Genomic DNA, 20446 nt, shown 5'->3' with positions numbered 1-20446 from the left:
TTACCTGGCCAGAGCAGGGGGAGGATGGTGATCACATGACAGGTGCACCGGCTGCCAGCACTGTATTATGTCAGTATGTACTTACCTGGCCAGAGCAGGGGGAGGATGGTGATCACATGACCGGTACACCGGCTGCCAGCACTGTATTATGTCAGTATGTACTTACCTGGCCAGAGCAGGGGGAGGATGGTGATCACATGACAGGTGCACCGGCTGCCAGCACTGTATTATGTCAGTATGTACTTACCTGGCCAGAGCAGGGGGAGGATGGTGATCACATGACAGGTGCACTGGCTGCCAGCACTGTATTATGTCAGTATGTACTTACCTGACCAGAGCAGGGGGAGGATGGTGATCACATGACAGGTGCACCGGCTGCCAGCACTGTATTATGTCAGTATGTACTTACCTGACCAGAGCAGGGGGAGGATGGTGATCACATGACAGGTGCACTGGCTGCCAGCACTGTATTATGTCAGTATGTACTTACCTGGCCAGAGCAGGGGGAGGATGGTGATCACATGACAGGTGCACTGGCTGCCAGCACTGTATTATGTCAGTATGTACTTACCTGACCAGAGCAGGGGGAGGATGGTGATCACATGACAGACCCACACACTGCAGCCTTTCCTCATAAACTTCATGATACTCAGCTGCATACAGGGTAATCTTGCCGACGATCTTTGATCTCCTGAAACATGAAAGGTAAAACCTAAGAACACTCCAACAGTACACACCTGCCGTATTCACTTCTCCATACATTACTTGTCCATTGTACAAACTTATAATACATGAGTACACAAGCCAATTAAAAAATATTTCCAAATATGGGCCCTAATTCTCTTTGACTCTGGTTGAGTCCCAAAGATCTTGCCCCGCCAAATATACACCCCCTCCCCGCCACCCAGCTCCATCTGTAGCTCCCATTGTAATGCTGTTAAACACACCTGTATGGGCTCTCAAGGACTCCCCACTCATACTGCCCATGTGCATGTAAGGAAGGTTATACAACTGGCATTTAGGATCTAATGCTTGTGGAATGGGAAGTAGACTTTAGCATTAGGCTCCCCGGCTGGTGCTGTAGCACAATGTACATGGAGTAATGGTTCCATCAGTAAGCACACCCATCTGCATACCTCCCAACTGTCCCGCTTACCGCGGGAACGTCACGATATTCGGGGACGTTCCCGCATCCCGCCCGGGGCCGCCATTGTCCCATGGTGGGGGGACAGTTGGGAACCCCCCCAGCCTGCCAAGAATAGACGCTGTGCGCATGCGTACAGCGTCTATTCAGCGCCGACGAGCGCAACGTGCGCGGCGAAGCCGCGCGAAAGTCCCGACCTCCCAACTACAGAAGTTGGGAGGTATGCATCTGGCAGCCACCTTAAGAACTTTACCCCCCTCAGTATATCAGGACGGGTGATTGCTAACAAGCATGGAATAAAATAGGCCTTAATTTTATTCCTCGGCTGTCACCTTCAAGGGACCCCCTCCTGTCCTGGCACCATAGGCTGCAGCCTAATCAGCGTATACTGTAGGTTAATCAGGCACTGAGGTTAATGATAAGGATTTCTGGCCAATCAGGAGCCGAGAAAGTCGGCTCCTGATTGGCCAGAAATCATTCTGACTAGAGACGCCGAGGAAGAAACATCTCTGCGCCTGTGAAAGTCCTGTAAGCCGGGTACCAGATGGGAGCAGCGCTTCTGCCGGAGAGGATGCCGAGGTCGTCGCCGGGGACCAGGTGAGTAGGATTTCCTTCCTTAGGTACCCCTGGGGACTACCTTGGATCCTGGACCCCGGATTCTTCAGCCCAGGAGCCCCGGAACCCCGGACTAGGCCCAGAACCAGGACCAAGGCCTCGGAACCGGACTCTTCTGCCCTGGAGCCCCGGAGCCCGGACCCAGGATCCAGGGACCGACCTAAGTAGGCTCAAAGTAGGTAAGTATCAGTGTGTGTGTGTTATGTGTGTATTAAACTTTTATTTTTCAGGGTGTCAGTGTGTTTTCTTTAACTATTTTTTGTACTGTAGAACTACAAGTGCCAGCGGGCCCTTTAATGCCCCGCATACTGGGACTTGTGGTTCTCCAAGTCCCAGCATGCGGGGTAGGCTTGCTGGGACTCATAGTTCGCCAGTAGAAAACAATAGTTTTTCTTCTTTTGTTTTACACAGTCCATCAGCCCGATGCCCACCGCCCAGGGGCATCAGGGACAGCCCCGGACTATCAGCATGGGCTGGTAAGTCCTGGAGGGGGGGACCCCTTCATTGGGGGGGTCCCCACTTCCCCAGGACCCCTGCCCATGCTGACCAGCCAGGGGGTTAATGCTTTGGCCGCGGGACATTATATAATAAGTGTCCCCCGGCTGTGGCATTACCCTGCTGGCTGGTTGGGTCCGGTGCTGGTTCTTAAAATACGGGGGACCCCTAGTCATTTTGTCCCCCGTATTTTGGGAACCAGCGCCGGACCTTGAGCCTGGTGCTGGTTTCATTAAATCAAGGGGACCCCTATTTGTCGGGGACCCTGATTTTATGTCACCAGCACCGGCTCAATGAGCCCGGGGCTGGTTATGCTCTGGCGGGGGACCCCGCGCTTGTTTTTTTTTTTATTTTAACCGTTTTTTTTTTTTTTACACCAGAACCCTGCACAGAACATTGCGATCTGTGCAGGGTTCTGCCTAATTCGCCAAACAGAACCTGGTCTGAAATAAGTGCGAATATTAGTCACCTTAAAAGTGCGATTTGCGAAAACGCATTGCATTAAATAAGCGATTTGTATACTTTTCTTTACGAAAACATCTGGAAGCGATAAAAATGCGAATCACTTTTCGTCAGCATGCATTAACGCACATAATATGCGATTTCTGTCCCTTAGCGCATCCTATTAAATATGTGATTTGAAGGAAAAATGCGATATCGCCATTTTTTTTACTATTTAACGCCAAAAAACGCAAATCTCATCCCATAGAATGTCACCCAGTATGTCATACACTGTGTGTCATTTTTGAGATGCAGATTTATCAAGTCCTGTTAATAAACCAGCATTGGCCAACTTACAATCTTATATGCTAGTGTATGAGAAAAAAGTAGAACGGGCATGAGTTATACTTCATAGCTCAACAGAAGTGATTATAAACATGGTAATATAATAATACATTGTTTCCAGCAATATGGTAACATTGTAATCTACAGAATGTACACAGACTGTCACATACTGTAGGGCCATATTTAATGCGGCCGGTGAGAGGGTTAAATGCCGAGTATAGCCGAAAACAAGTGATCCTCACCATTTAACCCTGGTACCGGCCACTGACCCTATTCTACATTCAGGGGGAATCCTCGATGTCACAGGATAGATATCCTGGCCATCCAAAACGTTCCCAGAGGAGCACTGCATCACTACTGGCTGACATCATGTATCCAAATGTAGATGACATCATGACATCACATGGACCTGCTCATAAAGGGCCTTATTCTAGTTCACTCTCTGACAAAATCCTTCTTAGATGGACAAAACCATGTGCACTGAAGGTGGGGCAGATGTAACATGTGCAGAGAGAGTTAGATTTGGGTGGGGTTTTACAAAGTGAGATCTATATTGCAGAGTAAAAATAAAGCAGTCAGTATTTATCCTGCACAGAAACAAAATAACTCACCCAAATCTAATTCTCTCTGCACATGTTACATCTGCCCCCCTGCAGTGCACATGGTTTTGTCCATCTAAGAAGGATTTTGTCAGAAAGAGCAAACTAGAAAAAGGCCCATAATCACTTTGATGTTCTTTGAGAGGGTAAAAAATGTTGGACACACAAATGGTCTCATTCACTGGATGTGATCAGTCAGGTTACATTACACATGACACAGATAGTAAGCTACTTCCAAAAGATTTACAACCTGAATAAAATTTGTATGGAACGCCGATGGTCACGCAGCTGAGCATTTATCGGTAGACTGTACACACGAACAGGTACACTATCGATGCCACCTGCAATCAGCACTAAAAATATAGTGGTACAAATGATTGGAAGGAGGAGGACTCCAAACTGGCATCTTGCCTAGGGCCCCATGAGGTCTAAATCTGCTTCTAGTGCTATGTGATTCTCCAGAATACCTGAAAGCCTTAAATGTGACCATTTTAGCTAGAAGCCTTGGTGTGAAGTAATATTCTACACATTACATACTATGAAGTTCTGATTCATACAACCTGTAATTGGCCAAATACATATGAGGTAATGGGCCAGATTCTCTAAGCTTCAAAAGTGATAAAATGGAGAGTGATAAACAGCCAGCCAATCAACTCCTGTCTGACATTTTTCAAACACAGTCTGTGACATGGCAGGTAGGAGCTGATTGGCTGGCTGTTTATCACCACGGCAGGCACTACCCGCTCAGCAGAGGATGCAAAGCAGGTAGGCGCCGGGCAGGAGAGGCGCTGTCCCTGCTGTGCATCCTCTGCTGTCTTTGTGGCTGCTGCTGCGCCTGTCACACTGCAGGGCACGCAGCAGCGCCGGAGGCACAGAGCTTCCTCCAGGCTCCTAAACATCAGGTCACTGGTCAGCACTGCAGTTTGGACGAAAACGGGCGTGCTACACGGGCGGAGGGGGTGGGGCTACACGGAACTATGAGGGAGCAAGACTGAAGACAGTGGACACAGGAGAGGATGAGCTGCCAGGATACTAAAGTGTAAGTGTACTATGTCGGCAACTGATGTGAGCATGTGTATAGGTAGTGCTACTAATGTCAGCAACTGGTGTGGGCACTTGTATAGGCAGCGCTACTAATGTCGGCAACTGGTGTGGGCACGTGTGTTGGCAGTGCTACTAATGTCGGCAACTGGTGTGGGCACGTGTATAGTCAGCGCTACTAATGTCGGCAACTGGTATGAGCATGTGTATAGGCAGCGCTACTAATGTCGGCAACTGTTGTGGGCATGTGTGTTGGCAGTGCTACTAATGTCGGCAGCTGATGTGAGCGCGTGTATTGACAGCGATACTACTGTCGGATACTGGTTTGAGCATGTGTATAGGCAGCGCTACTAATGTCGGCAACTGGTGTGGGCATTATGTATAGGCATCGCTACTACTGTCGGCAACTGGTGTGGGCGTTATGTATAGGCAGCGCTACTAATGTCAGCAACTGGTGTGGGCACGTGTATAGGCAGTGCTACTTCTGTTGGCAACTGGTGTGGGCATATTTGTATAGGCAGTGCTACTAATGTCGGCAAATGGTGTTGGCATATGGTTACGCAGCGCTATTAATGTCGGCAACTGGTGTGAGTATGGGTATAGGCAGCGCTACTAATGTTGTCAACTGGTGTGGGCACGTGTATGGGCAGCGCTACTGCTGTCGGCAAGGTGTGTAGGCAGCGCTACTGCTGTCGGCAACTGGTGTGGGCATATGGTTACTAGAGATGTGCGGCGGCCACTTTTTCGGGTTTTGGTTTTGGATCTGGATCTCCCTTCGTGTTTTGGATCTGGATTGGTTTTGGCAAAACCACCCTTGTGGGTTTTGGTTTTGGTTTTGGATCTGTATTTTTATGAAAAAATGCTAAAAATGTCTTAAATAACAGAATTTGGGCCTGTTTTTGCCCCTAAAGTATTATTGACCTCAATAACATTAGTTTCCACTCATTTCTAGTCAATTTTGATCACTTCACAGCTTACAAAATTGTTTTCATTTACTGTAGTTGGGCCAAAAGGGTATACCGAGGTAGCTGGATGACTAAGCTAAGCAACAGCAGTCGGCATCACATACATGTGGACCTTACACTTCCAACCTGGCAGAGCGGCACTGCAGGGGCAGACAGGGTGGCAGTTTAATAAACTATCCCAAAAAAAGAGAAATGCTCCAAACAGCAAATACAAAGAGGTATCAGCCTTGTCATGACTGGTGGTAGCAGCTTCAGCACTCCCACTATTTCCTCCTCCATCATCCTCCAAAAATGTGTTTTTATTTTATTTATTACTTTTATTTCTTTTTCTTACTTTACACTGGACACACCCTGTCACACTGGACACAGCCCCTTGGACACTGGACACTGCCCCTGGACACAGCCCCTGGACAATGGACACAGCCGTCACACTGGACACAGCCTCTGGACACCGCCCCTGTACACTGGACAATGGATATATGTCACGCTGGACACTGGATATATGCCGTCACACAATGGTTAGATGTCACACTGGCCACTGGATATATGTCGTCACACTGGACACAGGATATATGTTGTGACTTGTGACACTGGACACAGGATATATTGTCGTCACACTGGACACAGAATATATTGTCGTCACACTGGACACAGGATATATGTCGTCACACTGGACATGTCGTCACACAGGACACAGGATATATGTCGTGAGTGACTCGTGACACTGGACAATGGATAAGATATAGGCCGTCACACTGGACACAGCCCCTTGTATTACTGCAGCCCCTGTACACAGTGTACTACTCAGCAGCACTGCAGCCCCTGCGTGTGAGCACTGCAGCACTGAGTTAGTTAGTTAAATCACAAAAAACACAGGGTTCAGGGCTAAATAAATTACAACACAGGGCTTAGGGCTAAATAAATCACAACAGAGCATGGGCCACAGGACAGCCCCTGGACAGTGGACACTGCAGCCCCTGCGTGTGAGCACTGCAGCACCTAGTTAGTTAAATCACACTACAGGGCTCAGGCCTATAAACAGTCACAAGTCTACAACACAGGGCAGTGAGGGCAGGTCACGGAGCACAGCACGGAGCACATGGCACGGAGCACAGCACAGGGCAGTGAGGGCAGGTCACGGAGCACAGCACAGCACGGAGCACATAGCAGGGAGCACAGCACAGGGCAGTGAGGGCACAGGTCAGGTCACGGAGCACATGGCACAGAGCACAGCACGGAGCACACGGAGCTTCCCAACCACCCTCTTCCCTCTCCAAGATTGGAGTGAAGATGGCGGGGCGCGCGTGCGTCTTTTATAAGCTCCCGCGAGAATCCGACAGCGCGATGATGACGTTCGGCCTCGTTATTGGTCCGGAATTCAGGCGGGAACTCCCGAGCCGGCTCGGATCTGGCCCGGATCCCCGATATTCGGATCTGTCGGATCTCGGGAATCCGAACCCGCTCATCTCTAATGGTTACACAGTGCTACTAATGTCACAACTGGTATGAGCACTATGTATAAGCAGAGCAACTACTTTTGGCAACTGGTGTGGGCATTATGAATAAGCAATGCTACAAATGTGGACATATGCAGGAGTACTTTGGGCATTATGTGTAGCATAATGTGTGCCAATGTCATATGGGCATTATGGTGCATGGCATATTTTGTACGGGGAATTATGGTGTTTGGCATAATGTGTAATGGGCATTATGGTGTGCTGCATATTGTGTAAGGGGCATCATTATGTGTGGCATAATGTATAATTTGCATTACTGTGTGTGGTATAATGTGTAATGGGCATTGAGGTGTGAAGCATAATGTGTTATGGGGATTACGGTGTAATTGGTATTTTTATGTGACCATGTCCTTCCCTGTGAAGCCTCGCTCCTACATTTTTGCACGCGCCTACGGTGCAAACTCTCCCTGTTTTTTAACTCATGGCACCAAAATGGCTAGTTACAGCTGTGTAAGGTGAATAATATTGTGCTACTATGTGGTATCATTTGGAGTAGGAGTACTATTGTGTGGCCATTCCCCTTCCTTGTGAGATCACACATTTTTCTTTCCGTGTGCACTGCCACTGTCCCTTTGTAAAGCTTGGGTGGGCGCAAATTTATATTTTGCAGGAGGGCACCGAACCCCCTAGCACTGGCCCTGTTTATCACTCTCCATTTTATCACTTTTGAAGCTTAGAAAATCTGGCCCAATATCTCCATAAATCAGCCCAAATGGGCTCCAAAAAAACCAGCTATGCCTGAAATCGGAGATCTTGCATAACAGGAAGTCAGAGATGCAACAAAAAGGTAGAGGCATACGAACATTTCGCCTGGGGGTATGATCACTGTGTCACTCACACACAGGGGCGTGACTTGGCATGGTGGCATTCATGTTCTCTATGGGGGAATTTACTAAGATTGGAGTTCTATTTCACATTGGTAGTTGAGCAACCAATCAGAATCTACTTCTTATTTATTTAACTCCTTTAGAAGATAATAGATAGTATCAGATTGGTTGCCAATAGCAACATCCCATCCGAAATAGAACTTTGATCTTAGTAAATTTCCTCCTAACAGTCTTGGAGGAATTTGGCACTTTGCTGGAGAAATTCATTATATGTGTAACCCTGCGGTGGAACAATAGCTATTGCTGATGCTGATTTTCATTGTCTGATGTGATTGCTAGAATAAAAAAACCCTTAATTCAGTATATTATATATGTTTATATATAGTATTGTGGGGTGAGGCAGGTGAGGCACAGCCTTTCCTGTCATACTAACATATATACGCCAGAGTTTTGAGTTTATAAATTATGTCAAAAATACAAAGAATATATTTTAAAAAATCTTATTTTTATTATTCTAATAATTTTTGTAGTCAAAACTCTGGAGTAAAAAGTCTATGGCAGGTGAGGCAGTGCCTCACCTGGCTACCTTTTCTGCACATCTCTTAACAAAACTCAGCGATCTCCAGCAGTGTATACTGCTGCCCATGTGTATAATGCCGGCATGTACCTCATGGCTCATATATTGTGTGCAAATCTGGCTCTGGTACTTGCCAGGGACACCTCAGCAATTTACCCCACTGCACGTCCATATATACATATATAGTTAGCATATGCATGTATAACATGTGTAACAGAGACAATACATTTACCATTTTCATGGGATTATGTTAGAATGTAATTTATTGATTTAATAACCCCTTGATTAATGTTATGTATACTGATCAGGGCACTACTGGCCTACAGTACTGTATATGTAACACTGTCTGTCTGCGTCGTATCACTGTAATTCCTGCCATCAAACAGTATGGTGTGCTCTATGTTACCAGTTACATATGATAATGATGATACTTATTTACCATATTTCGCAAGGACTAAGGGCGAGATTCTCTTACATTCGTGGCGAGTCTATCTTTTTATCGCCTCTTTAACGGCACATTTTCGCACCGTTACTGTGTAGCTCTACTCCATATTCTGTATACATTTTGCTTCTGCATTATCTATGCGGTATCTCACCCCTCCGCGATCCCTGTTTAAGGCTTCTTCTGTGTTCTTCTTCCGGATGACTAGCAGTAAGCAGAGCGCGCCTTTCCCTTTCTGCCTGGCTGTTCCAAAAGCAAATATATATAAGTCTATGCAGGCTTTTTTTTTAAATATATACTTATTTATTCTGCTGTAAACAATAATGAATGTGCCACAAACCAGAATCCTAATACATAGACAAGAAATCAGCCGAGGTTTATACCTCTTCGCCAGTCTGAGGAGGCGAATTAAAACACTGTGCAGAACAATGCAGCGGGGCTTACAGAATAAGCTGCGAGCGCCTGCCCAATGTTAATCTATGGGGAGGCAGCGGCAGAGAGAAAAACGGAAGAATGCGGAAGTGCAGGGAGCGCACTTCCACCGGCACCTGAAAGAGAATATGCGGTGCAGACTTTGGGGCTGAAAAGGACCCAGAACGCAGAGGTATGTAAAAGAGAATCCCGCCCTAAATCACTATGTAAATACTACAAATCCATCACTGATATAACAGCCAATACTTGAGACTCTAAGCTATAAGCGATACCCATTGTACTCACAGATCAGGATCCAGTGTCTCTCTGCTTTCTGTCTTCTGACTGTGAGATGTTGTCATTTCTCACGGGTACTTCTTCTGGTCACTGCTGTATTTCCCTTTTCTATTTACAGATATTATCACACCCCATCACTAATCTGCTACATCTTGTCTTTGCACCTGCAACTGAGCTAGTCCAGACTCACTGAGACACATTTGGATATGGATCACAGCGTCGACAGTGTCTACACTAAAAGTCATATCAGACAAGTCTATGGATACTTTTAGATATATATATGAGAGAGGAAGCTATATGGCAGTGTGAGGGTTGTGATCATTGGGCTGTAATGGCTCAAGGGAGTATGGAGGTATTTATGTGACCATCAGTCCTCATCTACTTGGGAAGTGGGCTAAGTGTCAAATCCCCAAGGAGAACTGTCCCAGTGAGAGGTTGGAGGACAGAGAGGTATGCTCCTGGGGGGTGGAGTTGGTAGCCAGCATGTCTCAGTAATTGGCTGGAGGATGGAGAGGTATGCTCCTGGGGGATGGAGGTGGTATCCGGTATGTCCCAGTGATTGGCTGTAGTATGGAGAGGTATGCTTCTAGGGGATGGAGGTGGTTGCTATCATGTTCCAGTGAGTGACTGGAGGACAGAGAGTTATATTCCTGGGGAATGGAGGTTGTAGCCAGCATGTCCCAGTGATTGGCTTGAGGATGGAGAGCTATGCCTATGGAGGAGGGAATTGGCAGATGGCATGTCCCAGTGATTGGCTGGAGGATGGAGAGGTCTGCTCCCAGGGGATGGAGGTGGAAGCTGACATGTCCCAGTTAGTGAATGGAGGATGGAGAGGTATGCTCCCAGGGGACGGAGGTGGAAGCTGGCATGTCCCAGTTAGTAAATGGAGAATGGAGAGGTATGCTCCCAGGGGACGGAGGTGGAAGCTGGCATGTCCCAGTTAGTGAATGGAGGATGGAGAGGTATGCTCCCAAAGGACAGAATTTGTAGCTGGCATGTCCCCATGATTAGAGGCTGAGAGGTATTCTCCTAGGGGATTGAGGTGGAAGCTGGCATTTCCCAGTGATTGACTAGAGAGCTATACTCCTGGGGGATGGAGGTGGTGGCTGGAATGCCCCAGTGGTATGCTCCTGGGTAATGGAGTTGGTAATTGGCACATCCAACTGAGTGGCCGAAGGATGGAGAGATATCCTCCTGAGGATGGAGGTTGTAGCCAAGATTAATTTTATATGCACAGGACCTGATTAACCAATAGGCGGATTAGGCTGCATCCTGGGGCACTGGGTCCTGGGGGTTCGCAGCTTTGGCACAATCGATTGAGCGGAAATGAAATCGCTTCCTGGTGTCGATGGAGTTTAGGTCGGACAAGGGCTCGTGAGAGCTCCCTTGGGAACTGTTAGAGCAGTGGTGCCTGCTGGGGTTGCTGGCATCAGTGATGCAGAGATCCCATGAAGAGGAGATCTTGTGAGATCTGAGGCTGGCTTCACCACCGTGGTTATGATTGATGCCACTGGCATCATTGCCCGCACTAGTCAGTAAGTGGCATTATGAATGAAGCTGAGGCCTGAGATGAATATGATCAAAAACATTGGAGGTGGGTAATGGGGTTGGGGGGGGGCCTTTTGTATTAGCAGTAGCCCTTAACCAGGCCCTGAAAGGTGGGTTTGTGGAGCGCTCAAATATAGGTATGTTATTGGTTTATAAAACAATCTATTATGATCAATTGGGTATCAAATATATATTTTTTAAATAAATCTCATATATTAAGATATATGCTGCATCAATAAAAACAACAATATAAAATAAATGCAGTATAGCATACATTTGTAAATAAAATTGCTATCTGATGTCAAGAATAGAAGGACAAAAGGAATTTATACTTAGACAGAGTCCGCTTGTTCCTATTGATACTCTCCTGCCGACATTTAGATGTAATGGGTCACAATAGAGTCCATGGTAAACTGATGTAGTGGGTGTCCATATTCCTGGCTGGATGCCTTTGTGCTTTTTGTATCCTCTTGTGAAGAACAGATGGTATAGCTCACGTTAGGGATAGGCTCCAAGGAGTAGGCCTGGTGGTGGTGTCCCAAATTGATATGTCCAGTTGGTGATCAAGTGTCGGTTTAGAGGAGAGCTGGTCCAAGTGGGAAATTCCAATGTAAAAGTTCAACAGAATAAAATGGTTTGGCTTGACGCGTTTCGTCGTCCACAGACAACTATATGAAAGTACTGATCATTGGTACACACTTAAGGTGCCCATACACTAGTACGATTTGGGCTGATATCACCCGATCCCGACGGTTTGGGCTGAGAATTCTGCCCAAATCGCATGTGTTTGATGTCCCCCCTCGGGTCAGATGCGCAGTCCCCATGCACATTGGACCTGAGCCGGAGGTCGGACCCGCTGCCCATCTGACCTCCAACTCAGCCCCCTGGCAGGGGGCGGTGTTTCCTGCGATACATCGCATGTGAAAGGACTACATGTGATGTATCGTATGCGATCCTGCAGCCAGAGCCGGCCTTAGGCATAGGCAAACTAGGCAATTGCCTAGGGCATTTGGAATGCCTAGGGGCATCAGCAGCTTCTGCTGATTAAAATGATATGCAGCATGCCAATATTCTGTGTGTGAGTGAGGCTGTATCTGCATATGAAATAGTGTATTCATGGAAATCACTGTAACATAGCATTCCGTATACAGGTACAGCCACAGTCGCTCACAGAATAAAGGCATGCCGCATATCATTTTAATCATTGGAAGCTCCTTGTGGGTGCTGGTCATAACAATGCAAATAAGATGAATTTTCAGCATAAAAGCACCCAACGTTAGCAGAACTGGCCAGGAGCTGCATGGCCTATTGAGTCAAGATGTATGAGGAAACATCTGTATCCAAGCAGAGGCAGAGGTCACAGTGTTAGCGGCTGTGCGAGTGCTGTCTGCGGGTGGGTTGGTTGTGCAATAGTGTTCGGCATATGTGTAAGGGGCATTATGTGTGTCATGTATAAACGCATTATTAATGTGAGACATATGCGTAACAGGCATTATGTGTGTCATGTGTATAAGGGCATTAATAATGTGAAACATATGTGTAAGGGCCATTATGTGTGTCATTATGTGTATGAAGGGCATTAATAAAGGTTGGCATAATGTGTGAGGGGCATTATGGTTATAAGGACATAATAATGTGTGTCATGTGTAAGGGGCATTACTGTGTGGTATTATCAGGGGTGCCGAGAGAAAGGGGTAGGGGGTACAAATTACCCAGGCCAAAGTCTGATGGAAGGGCCCAGTAGGGGGCCCAGGCCCCCTCCCCTTAAGTGACAGCAGCAGCTGCAGCTCTTCTCCTCTGCCCAGCACACACTGCTTTGTGCTGGGTTGCAGTGTGGCCATGGAGGTGCTTCAAATATTTTTCTCAGGATTTTTTTCTAAGGGTATAATGTGAATTATGTGAGGAGTAATGTACATAAGGTAAAGTGGTACCACTGTGTGATGCAACGTGAATAAGGGACACCATCACATGATATAATGTGAATAAAGTTGCACTACTGTGTGGCATAATTTGAATTGGGGGTACTATTGTGTGGCCATGCCCCTTCCCAGCAAGAATACACCTCTGTTTGGGCTGCGCACGAAATGTGTGCGCTGTTTCTATTTAAAATATTGCGGGTAGGGGCACCAAAATGATGACTGCTATGATGAGGGTGGATGGTGCTGGGAAAGGGGAGCAGGGTCAGAGGGGGAACTAGTGGCGGTGCTAGGGGGCACCAGCCAAAATCTTGCCTAGGGCGTCATTTAGGCTAGGGCCGGCTCTGCCTGCGGCCCAGATAGGTCCACCGAGGCTCAGGGGGTGGTCGTATGGCCAAACACTGCTGCGATACATCACAGTAGTGTATGGTCAGCTTTACTGTATTTACTCTCTGTCATTTCTAAGGAATATTTCCCTGTAATTTGGCAACAAGCCCATTATTGGCTGTGGCAACGCTCGTTCTGATTAAAAAAATAAATCCACCCTGTAGTTTCATTTCCCTGCTCTGTGCACTAAATAAAATTATTTTCAGGAAGGATTTGTGATGATACATTACAGTATGCCGCAATGGCTGGGGTCAATGAGATAGTGACACAGTTATAGGATATAGTATATGCAGTCCTGGATTACTAATAGACAGAGTAGGCCCCGGACTATGGGCCCCGCAACAATGGATCAAAATAATATTGATTTAATCTTGAAAGGAAATTACAATCAAGCTTTCTTAAATTACATAGAAACATAGAATATGACGGCACATCAGAAACACTTGGCCCATCTAGTCTGCTTTGATTAGTTTGTTGTAAGGATACGTTTTCCAAAAGATAGAAATTGTTTTGAAAATATATAAAATATAAATGAACTAAAGACACAAAACTTTACATTAAAGACTCTATAGAGAAAACATGTATTATTGTAATGTACCCATTAACAGCTGAAATGCATAAACGGTTTCACGATTACCGTATATACCCGAGTATAAGTCGACCCGAATATAAGCCGAAGCACCTAATTTCACAACAAAAAACTGGGAAAACTTATTGACTCAAGTGGGACCCTCACTCTAGTATAAGCCGAGGGGGGCTTTTTCAGCATAAAAATGTTTTTGAAAAAGTAGGTTTATACTCGAGAATATATGGTAATTATTTATTCTCTATAATCAAATAATAACATATATAATCTAAAAACTAAGAATTTCACTTTGCTGCTATTTTTACTGAGTAAAAATAGTATATACTATCTGACCCGCCCGGCGATGCCCGGGAAAACCTTGGGGTTTTTTTTATTTAAAAAATTGCTGAAAAATGTCATTTTACAGTATGCTGTGCCAAAGACCTAAGATTGTAATTTGTTATAGATTCCACCATAATGTAAGAATGTGTTTGCATTGATACTTAATGATGGCAATGAAATCAGGTGTGGTGTTGTTTGAAACACAACGCTCCTGAGTTGATAACTTGTATGTGTTGATGAATTCCACATCCACTCCTGAGATTTAGCACCTACTGTATGACATATCCTCCAACATCTGAGGGTCAGAAATCGGTACAAAATCAGAAAGGAACGTGGCCATGGGAAAGGGGGCATGACCACACCTCCATTTCTATACTTTTAATGGTACAGTTTCTGGGGTGTGTAATTACAGGAGCTGAGTGCGTGGAGACCGGGGTGGCCGTTACTTACCGCGCCATAATTAATCAAAAATTCACCGCTCACTGCCGCTCCCCTCACCGATTCTGCCTGCAGCAGTCTCTGAGGTCTGGAGATCTGTAAAGCACATGCACCGGCCGTCTCTACCAAACAGTGGGGCAGCCCCTGAGTGTGGGAGCAGGTCCACGGGCCTGGCCACATGACGTCATAACGCCAGACACGCTACCTAGACTGCAATGCACCACTGGGAACGGCTGCAATGGGCCAAATTCTTCCCTACACCCGCCGGGCCAATACACCGATCCAGCCATCACAATCATCAATGGGTGTATTGATAAGGTTTGTAGTGTAAGTAGTTGAAGAATAAGACTGAGATAAAGATTTGCCATGTTACAAAGTGTACAATTTACTCAATAAATCGTGAAAATAAATGTAAGTGTACATAGAAGTACAATGAAGAAATGAAAGTAGGATTTAAAAATAAATTCTGATTCAAACTGATAATTGTTTGGATGGGGGTGGGGAACGAAACAAATCTATAGGTGGAGGGGATATGGATATTGTGGGCATAATAGGTGTTTGGTACACCTACAGGGGGTACCCAGATGATGAGAAATTTTCACTACAGTGTCACCGTAGGGGGATTTCCAATTGGGGTTCAGGTGGTCTTTTAGGGACCCTTGACAATCCCATGGGTCTCTTCTCCTTGAGCCTACGGTCTCCCTTAATGATAGTCAATCACTGAGGGAGACCATAGGCTCCAGGAGAAGAGACCAACGGGATTGTAAAGGGTTCCCTAAAAGACCACCTGAACCCCAATTGGAAATCCCCCTGCGGTGACAAAGGTGATAAAGCTGGCATTAGCCCATTGAAAACGCGTTGGTGGTGCTAATTCTCCTTCCAGAATCATGGTGTTTCATTGCACTTTCATCTGTACACCTGTTCGAACACAGGATTCTCATTTTCTGGACTTCCACAGCCAAACCATTTCCCAAAATTGGATACAAACAGTGGTGAGGTAGAAGTTGGGCTATACCATCAGCCACTCCCTCAACCATCATACCCATTTTTCAAGGGTCACAATTTTTTTTTCCTTTTTGGACATTGCCCCTCATAGGATAAGTGACTGAGAGGACAGTACAGGTTATACACATTCCGATTGTGGACATTCCCAACCACGTGAGATCTGGATTAACTATTTTATATTGTTTTTAAGATTATACCTATTTGCAATCTTTTTATTACATTAAATGTGTTCTTTTTTTAACGTAATTGATTCACCCGTCGTTAATTTGAAGCGCTGCTTACAACATTTCTCTTTTTGCTTCAATACAACTATAGCATCCCTGTGGTTAAGTGTATTGGGTGGTCTGGGAACACCACTGCCAGTCATGTCTGCTTTTACCAAGTGATCCCTGAGATTAGGCCCCATTCTGAATGGGGCTAGCAGATTCAATTTACTTAAGCCAGGCAATTCAGGGTCTGTTTTCACAATCGACCAAAGTGCATTGGTTGCATGAAAATGCACTGGACCATGGTAAAACTGCAGAGGAATCTTTTTGTCTAGGTGTAAATAATTGGGATCTTGACATGTTCAGGTTCTGCTGATTTTGTTCATGCAGAACCTCTAGAAACAAATTTCGGTACTTGTGTAATAGCACGGCGCCCGATTTCACTACGTACGCAAATGTACTGAAATCACATCACATGCCATTATTGTATGGCATGCTATGCGATGCAATGTGATTTTACCCATAATAATGGCATTTAATGTACTATACCATTAAATGACATATAGGGGGAAATTTACTAATATGAAAAACCTAGTTTTTCGTATTAGTATTTTCCCTACGACTGCATACGACTGTTTCAGTCGTATGCAAAGTCGTGTTCCGGAGGGGGATTTACAAAGCAGTCATATACGACTGCTTTGTAACCCTCCGATGTCGTAGGAATTCGTATTAGCAGCCGTACAGTATATACGGCTGCTAATACGAATTATTTGTAGGCAGTCTGCACGGATCAGTAAGATCCGTGCAGGCTGCAAGGTGTAAAAAAAAATTAAATAAATAAATTTAAAAAAAAAAAAACGGCGTGGGGTCCCCCCCACAGCCGAAACCAGCACCAGGCTGACAAAAATCAGGGAACCCGACAAATAGGGGTTCCCTGATTTTTAACAACCAGCCCCAGGCTCCTGCAACCAGCCCCAGGTCTTTCCTGATTGGCCGCTAGGCGGCTAGGCGGCTCCTGATTGGCCAGAATTCATTCTGAGCCCAGACACCGAAGAGGAAGGTTCTCTCCGGCTCTGAAAGCTGGGGAGCGTCGCGGAAGATGCCGACAGCTGCTGGAAGTCGCCAGCAGCTGTCAGAAGACCTGGATGTCGACAGATGAAGAAAGACCTGGGTGAGTAGGATTTCCTTCCACAGGCCCAACATGGATTATCCTCGGACAGGACACCGTCCCCGGAGCCGCCGACACGGAGCCGCCGACACGGAGCCGCCGACACCGGAGCCAGCGACCTACCAACGGGATCAAGATAGGTAAGTATCAGTATGTGTGTAATGTGTGTATTAAACTTTTATTTAAAATGGGTGTCAGTGTGTTTTATTTAACTATTTTTTTTACTGTGGCACTACAAGACCCAGCGGGCCCTTTAATGCCCAGCAGGCTGGGACTTGTGGTTCTCCAAGTCCCAGCTTGCTGGGGAGGCTTGCTGGCACTTATAGTGCCACAGTAAAAAACAATCGTTTTTTCTATTTTTTACACCGCTATCAGCTCGATGCCCACCGCCCAGGGGCATCAAGGACAGCACCAGGCTTCAGCCTGGTCAGGAAAGTCCTGGAGGGGGGGGACCCCTTTATTGGGGGGGTCCCCACTCCCCCAGGGCCCCTTGCCAGGCTGACTGGTCGGTAGGGTTAATGCTTTGGCCGGGGGGACTTGCATAAAAAGTCTCCCCCCGGCTGTGGCATTACCCTGCTGGCTGGTTTTGCCTGGGGCTGGTTCTTAAAATACGGGGGACCCCTAGTCATTTTGTCCCCCGTATTTTGGGAACCAGCCCCAGAGCAGGAGCCTGGGGCTGGTTGTTAAAAATCAGGGAACCCCTATTTGTCGGGTTCCCTGATTTTTAATTACCGGCTCCAGGCTCTGTCAGCCTGGTGCTGGTTTCGGCTGTGGGGGGGACCCCACGCCGTTTTTTTTTTTTTATTTATTTAATTTTTCTATTTTTTTACACTGAAGCCTGCACGGATCTGACTGATCCGTGCAGGCTTAAAGCAAATAGAACAGGAAAATGGTGTTCTATTTTCCTGTCGTATTTGCGTGGGTGTTTCACACCACTTAGCAGCCGTATTATCAGTACGGCTGCTTAGTAAATCAGAAACCACCATTCTTTTGAATGGTGATTTCTGTCGTATCCTATCGATGGTGTAGGACATTCGTATTTGTAAATACAAATTCGAATGTTCCATCTTTAGGACTACGAATTGTTGTATTTTTGGGATTGTAAATCCCGAAAATACAAATTCGTAAAAAAAAGGTGTATTTCTCCCTACGAATACACCTTTTTTCTACGAATCCATTTTGGTAAATGTCCCCCATAATGTCATTTATTTATGCACCACCCCCAGTATAGACGTCATCCCGAAGCGTGGCGAGTGCAGCGGGACGCGTCCGTCCGACGTTTTCATAACCCCCATATCCACGTCGGCGTGGAGTTGATTCTATATAGTGTGGCGAGCGTAGCGAGCCATCGAGCCTGAAGTGTGGGGAGCGCAGTGAGCCCCGTGAGGGGACGCGTATTATGTTACATGTATTACGCCACCTTCGGGCTCGGTGGCTCGCTGCGCTCGCCGCACTATATAAAATCATCTCCAGGCCGACATGAATAGTGGGGGTATGAAAAGGTCGGACGGACGCTTCCAGACGCCGCTTGCCACACTTTGGGATGACGTGGATAGTGGGGGGGGAGGGGGCCAAACTAAATTACATTATATGTCATTTAGTGGTATAGCACATGAAATTCCATGATTGTATGTGCAATGAGACCATTAAAAATATAGGGTGTGATAAAAAATTGCATCCCATCGCATGCCATACAATAATGGCATGCGATGCGATGCAATTTTTTTATTGCACCCCATCGCATCGCATGCCATACAATAATGGCATGCGATGTGATTTCACTACCTGAATAGCCCACTACGCAAATGCCGTAGTGGGCGCCGTGATAATACACAAGTACCCAAATTTCTCTATAGGGGTATCCAGATGGGATTCAATATCAGAGGTATTACTCATGATTCTGGACACTCACATCATTTGTTATAAGGGTAACCCATGCTGAAAGGCAGGGGGTGATAGCTCGAGGCCATCAAGAATGTGCTCCGGTCAGCATCTTTAAAAAGTACATTGGTGCTAATTTTGTTGTCTCTGATGGTAACCGCTGCATTTAAAAAATGAGTATCAGAAGTAATTCACGCGGCAGTATACAGGTACTTAATAGTTGAATCACCTATATTGATGTCACATAGCAATTTAGTCAGATGGTCAGGCCCACCCGTCCACAAGATAATACATAGCGGGTGAACAATAGCAAATGGCCATCTGGTATATTAAAAAAAAAAGTTTATTCCTCCTGCCTTAATATGAATATATTAGCAATAGAGGAGGCCACGGCGGACCCCATGGTGCACCAAATTAATTTAAGATAGTATGCCCCATCAAACAAAAACATTTTTTGTTTGCGGGTCAAAAGTAACAATTCAATAAATAGCTCATGATCAAACAGGGTAGGATCCAGGAATTGCCTGATAAACAAGTTATCAGCCTCCACTCCCCCATCATGTGGGATGGAGGTGTAGAGGCTGCGGACATCCAGGCAGACCATAATGGTACCAGTGGTGTAACTAAGTTTTGGGCGCCCCCACCCCCCCGCCGCCGCCCCGCCAAGCACACCCAATCCCCCGCCGCCCTGCAGCCCATGCAACCCCCCCCCCCCCCCACAATCCCCTGCAGCCTTACCTATCGCGCTGGTCCCGGCAGCTCCGTTCTTCTTCTGCTGAGGACCACCACAAAATGGCCGCCCCCATACAGCAGACAGTTTCAGAGAACTGTGTGCTATATGGGGGCGGCCATTTTGTGGTGGTCCTTAGCAGAAGAACGGAGCCGCCGGGACCAGCGAGATAGGTAGGTCTGCGGGGGATTGGGGGGGGGTGTAACTATAGCACCGCAGCCCCCGGCGCCCCCACATGCACAGCGCCCCCCCGCGGTGGCGGGGGCTGCGGTGCTATAGTTACGCCGCTGAGTGGTACCCTCAAATACATCACCAATCTGATTTAACCGCTTTTAAAAGCTTGTTGTCTCCTTCAGAAAGGATGGTTTTAGTGGTAACAAAGGTTGTAACAAAAAGTCAAGGAGCTGCATAACTGGTTGGTATAGCATTGGAGTCTGTGCATTTTTATGGAGCTTCAAAAGCGAAGTCAAGGCCTTAAACACCTTTGAAGAGATTTTGCCATTTTTACCAGCTGTCGAGAGGGTCTTATGTAGTTCCTGCTGAT

The 20446-nt window shown here is 46.4% G+C and overlaps 1 protein-coding gene across 1 annotated transcript in view; it reads right to left on the bottom strand.

Annotated features, from left to right (window-relative positions):
* Positions 1-9381, bottom strand: part of LOC146041464 (B-cell receptor CD22-like) — a 133891-nt gene extending 124510 nt beyond the window's left edge. Inside the window, exons 1-2 of the mRNA XM_083161441.1 lie at positions 9163-9381; positions 572-691 (exon numbers count right to left, since the gene is read on the bottom strand). Of these exons, the coding sequence (XP_083017567.1) occupies positions 572-659 (88 nt within the window). The 5' untranslated portion in view covers positions 660-691; positions 9163-9381. The remainder of the gene's footprint in view (positions 1-571; positions 692-9162) is intronic.
* Between the last annotated feature and the right edge of the window lie 11065 nt (positions 9382-20446).

Source organism: Crinia signifera, chromosome 19, assembly GCF_055691185.1.
Source record: "Crinia signifera chromosome 19, ASM5569118v1, whole genome shotgun sequence".
NCBI classification, from domain to species: domain Eukaryota; kingdom Metazoa; phylum Chordata; class Amphibia; order Anura; family Myobatrachidae; genus Crinia; species Crinia signifera.
This window is presented reverse-complemented; position numbering and strand designations above follow the sequence as displayed.